At 42.9% G+C, this 3,860-nt stretch overlaps 1 protein-coding gene across 1 annotated transcript; it reads left to right on the forward strand.

Moving 5' to 3' along the window:
• Positions 1-1,135: 1,135 nt before the first annotated feature.
• Positions 1,136-2,950, forward strand: LOC120542990 (parvalbumin-2-like). The gene is made up of 5 exons (XM_039775789.1): positions 1,136-1,238; positions 1,711-1,778; positions 1,944-2,076; positions 2,419-2,528; positions 2,686-2,950. The coding sequence occupies exons 2-5, from the start codon at positions 1,718-1,720 to the stop codon at positions 2,709-2,711; spliced, it is 330 nt and encodes a 109-aa protein (XP_039631723.1). The 5' UTR covers positions 1,136-1,238; positions 1,711-1,717; the 3' UTR covers positions 2,712-2,950.
• The last annotated feature ends 910 nt before the right edge of the window (positions 2,951-3,860 follow it).

A 3,860-nucleotide genomic window follows, 5' to 3' on the forward strand; every position in this document is an offset into this window, starting at 1 on the left:
TGCCTGCTGGAAAACTGTCAAAAGAGGAATATCCACCTTGTTCAACAGCGCAAAGCTGCAGTGATGGCTGGCGCACGTCCATAGCGGAGAGCACACTGACGCGTGTTGCTCCTCAGTCCTAAAGTGTGATTGCGTCAGATTCACCAGACAGCATTGTCAACTACAAAATAAATCTCGTTTTATCGTTACTTATCAATCATTTTATCTCGATGCCTTGTTATATAGAGCAGCATGGTTGCACAGTGGTTAGCCCTAGTGTCTCATTGCCCCAGCAGACTACATTAACATCCCGGCTCAGTGAACTCCCTTGTGGACTTTGTACGTTCTTTCAGAATCTGCTTGCTTTCCTCTTTCTGGGTATCTCGGTTTTCACCCCAAAGACACGGGTGTTATGTTGACTGATCCAGAATGAGACCGTGCTTGAATATGGCCTGCGATAAAGGCTACTGGAGCCCCGTCGAGGGTCCCGGCTTTTCACTACTCTAAATTTGGATTAAGTGGGTGCAAGAAATTGAATAGCGAGGGCAGGTTACGAGCTCTACTCGAGTTTTAAAATAAGACACAAACTATCATCCATGATTATAGCCATCAATTCTTACTTTTGTTAAATTGTATATGACGATACAACTATTGTGCAATAAAAGTTAAAACAAATCCAGCAGACTTTGATCGTTAAAGGCCAGTGCCACTTTAAACAGTTTTCTGCACAATAAATAAACAGATCTAAAAAGAAGTAATCTTTGAAGGATTTAAAACGACCCATACAGATTTTCCCAGTACACGTGTGGCAGATGCACACACAATTAACAAAATGTACAGATATGGTGTCGCAGAAAAGAAGTCCCCTGTGGTCAACCCAGCCCTAGTTTTTCGCACTGTGTATTCATTGGGCTGTTTTCTGTTCTCGGACGTTTAACCAAAAGGAAAAATGAAAACTGAAGCCCGATTTTTTTTTCTCCAATCAGCAACGAGTATTCTTAGCAACACAAAATACTGCGAGCTTTTGCTAACACGCGCCTTTTATGCATCTTCATTTATGAAGACAAAAATAGCCGCTGCTGTCTGCTGGGCACATTTTTCAAAGCAACCCTACAGCAAATGGTATCCGTTACATTAAGCCTCGGATTCCAGCCGCTGGTAAATGTATATAAGGACTCGGAGATGCTCCTCTCATTCACACCAGTCGCTCGTCCCTCTTCTGAAATATCCATCCCTCCTGCCTCTTGAGAAAACGCGAGGTGAGTTGAAGCGCCATTGCCAGGGAGATGCGCGAAAGCAAAACTTAACGGAGGACCTTGCAAGACCGCTATCGGACATGAGCACCTCTGCCGACTCTGGGATTACCTTCGACTTGGGACTTTTTGATTTATTGAAACTTCACGATTTCAGGACTTCAGCGAATTGGATTTGTTTGATAAAGGGGCAACCTTATGGAGAAAGAACCAGTGGCTTTACAATGGGGGTAGTTAGCTGTGGTACCATCTACATCGAAAAAGAAAGACCGAACTACAATGCCGGGGAAACTTTAACGTCCAATGAAGACTGTTTGCTTGGGGAGGGGGAGGGGAGGGGAGAGGGGGCGTGGCAGTTTATAGGAAATGCGCTACAAAGTAAAACCCGACGGGGAACATGAGCTCAAGAGCGCAGCTCTAATGGTTGCTAGCCTTGCTTTCATGGTGTCTTAACGTGCGCTTTTTTGCTTTCTTGCAGTTTAAAAATGGCCTTCTCAGGTTTGCTTAAGGATGAAGACATTAAGGCAGCTCTGGAAGCTTGCAAAGGTACAAGACACTGTAATTACTCAGCCCACTACTTCTATCTCCCGTCACAGGGAGGCGCACTAGAGGAGGTGGCGGTCGTAATCATCGAGTTATAAAAATCTACTCGTGCATGTCAGCGCTGAAGTCCATTTTCTCCACTTTAGCTAACCGTTATTTTTTCCACAGCTCCCGACTCTTTCAACTACAAGAACTTCTTCGCCAAGGTTGGTCTGACCGGCAGGTCTGCCGATGACGTGAAGAAGGCCTTCGCCGTCCTGGATCAGGACAAGAGCGGCTTCATTGAGGAAGATGAGCTCAAGTAAGAAAGGGTCTTCTTAAAACAGTTTCGAGATGTTCAACATGCTGGAACAGCCAAATGATAACAAATAAATTAAATTTGATTTCTCACATATAATTACACACAGTAGAGAAATGCTTATTGCTAAACCGCATTAAAAAAGAACAAAACAAACTCTACAAACATCATATGCAATGGCAGCATTAGTGCGCCTTTTATTACTATCGTAAAAATATATAGAAAAAGAGGTTTAATACAAGCATGCCTATGATTCGGGGATCGACTGTTCGCTCACAATGTAACAATTACTCACAAACTCTTTGAATTTTTCACATCTCAACCCTCCATACACCTTTATTTTAGGCTGTTCCTGCAGAACTTCTGCTCCGGTGCCAGAGCTCTGACTGATGCAGAGACCAAAGCCTTCCTCGCTGCCGGCGACTCTGATGGTGACGGCAAAATCGGAGTTGATGGTAAGAAGCTTCTACTTCCAAATACAGCATCAAGTGTTCGAGAATGAAAGCAAATTAGCATAAAGTTGCCAACTTTGTCGGATGGGCATACAAAAAAGTCACTGAATGCCTTCTAGTGGTCCAGATATCTAACTTTTCCCTATTTGTCTCATTCCAGAGTTCGCCAGCCTTGTCAAGGCATAAAGAGTCCACCTCATCTCATCTTTGACCATCTCTCACCTCGCTACGCTTTTTATACCCAGAAAAACGCCTGCAGGCTGTTCTTTCGTTGACAGCATTATGTGAAAGTAATCCTTGTAAATGTTGTTCACACGTGTCTCATGTTAATTATTGATCGTGCTTACTGTAAAATATAAAATGCACTTTTCAGAAAAGGCGACGGGATAAACGACACAATAATAAAGATTCTTTTGGGATACAGATTGTTGTGGTTGGCATTCTTGGAGGGGGGTCTCGCCTTAATTCTGGCTTTCTTCTCATTAAGACAATTGGTATTCTGTCCTTTAAGAGTTCATTGGTTTCAGCTGGCTGAACTAATATTTGACATTTAGTAAATCCTCTTCTGGTGTAAATGTCACAACTGGTAATCATTATTCAATTTGAGATAAAAATGGTTATAAATAGGAACAACAATAACAAATAATAACAACAATAATAATAATAACAATAACAACAAAAATAAATGAAATATAGAGACCTTGAGATCGACGTCAAACGCATGCGGAACACGAGGACAAGAGCGGTTCCAGTAATCGTAGGTGCACTGGGAACCATCAACACCAGTTTCAAAGAGCAGCTGGACAAACTCCCATTGCGAAAAAGTCAAGAAAATCTCACGCCCAAGGCCCGCATTCTTAGAGGATTCCTTAGCTGAACAACAAGATGAGTTCAAAGCCTGAGAGGCCACCTGGTGGACTTCTGGCGAACGTATCCGGGTGGTGATAATAATAATAATAATAATAATAATAATAATAATGTCGGGCACGTGGCCGCAGTGGTAGCGCTGCTGCCTTACAACAAGAGCTCAGGGTTTACGTCCCGGGTGCGCCATGAACTTTGCATGTTCTCCTCATGTCTGCTTGGGTTTCTTCCAACAGTCCACAGGCAAGCAGGCATTAGATGAACCGGCATTGCTAAATATTCTCGTGTGAACACGCGCGTTCTTGTGCGCGTATGTGTGTGTGAACTCTACGAAGAACTAACACCCTGGACTGAAATTGCAAATGTGACTCCAATCTTCAAGAAGGGTGACAATGTTAATACTGGTAATTACACACCAATAATAAGTCTTCGCTTCTGTGCCATGCAAAATTATGAAAAGTATAATTAAGA

Source organism: Polypterus senegalus, chromosome 13 (assembly GCF_016835505.1).
Source record: "Polypterus senegalus isolate Bchr_013 chromosome 13, ASM1683550v1, whole genome shotgun sequence".
In the NCBI taxonomy this organism is placed as follows: Eukaryota; Metazoa; Chordata; class Cladistia; order Polypteriformes; family Polypteridae; genus Polypterus; species Polypterus senegalus.

Excerpts from the sequence above, each read along its gene's own strand:
- LOC120542990 (XM_039775789.1), top strand. The coding sequence starts at position 1,718 with ATGGCCTTCTCAGGTTTGCTTAAGGATGAAGACATTAAGGCAGCTCTG. Across the intron at positions 1,779-1,943 it reads AGCTCTGGAAGCTTGCAAAG|CTCCCGACTCTTTCAACTAC; the intron begins GTACAAGACACT and ends TTTTTTCCACAG. Across the intron at positions 2,077-2,418 it reads ATTGAGGAAGATGAGCTCAA|GCTGTTCCTGCAGAACTTCT; the intron begins GTAAGAAAGGGT and ends CCTTTATTTTAG.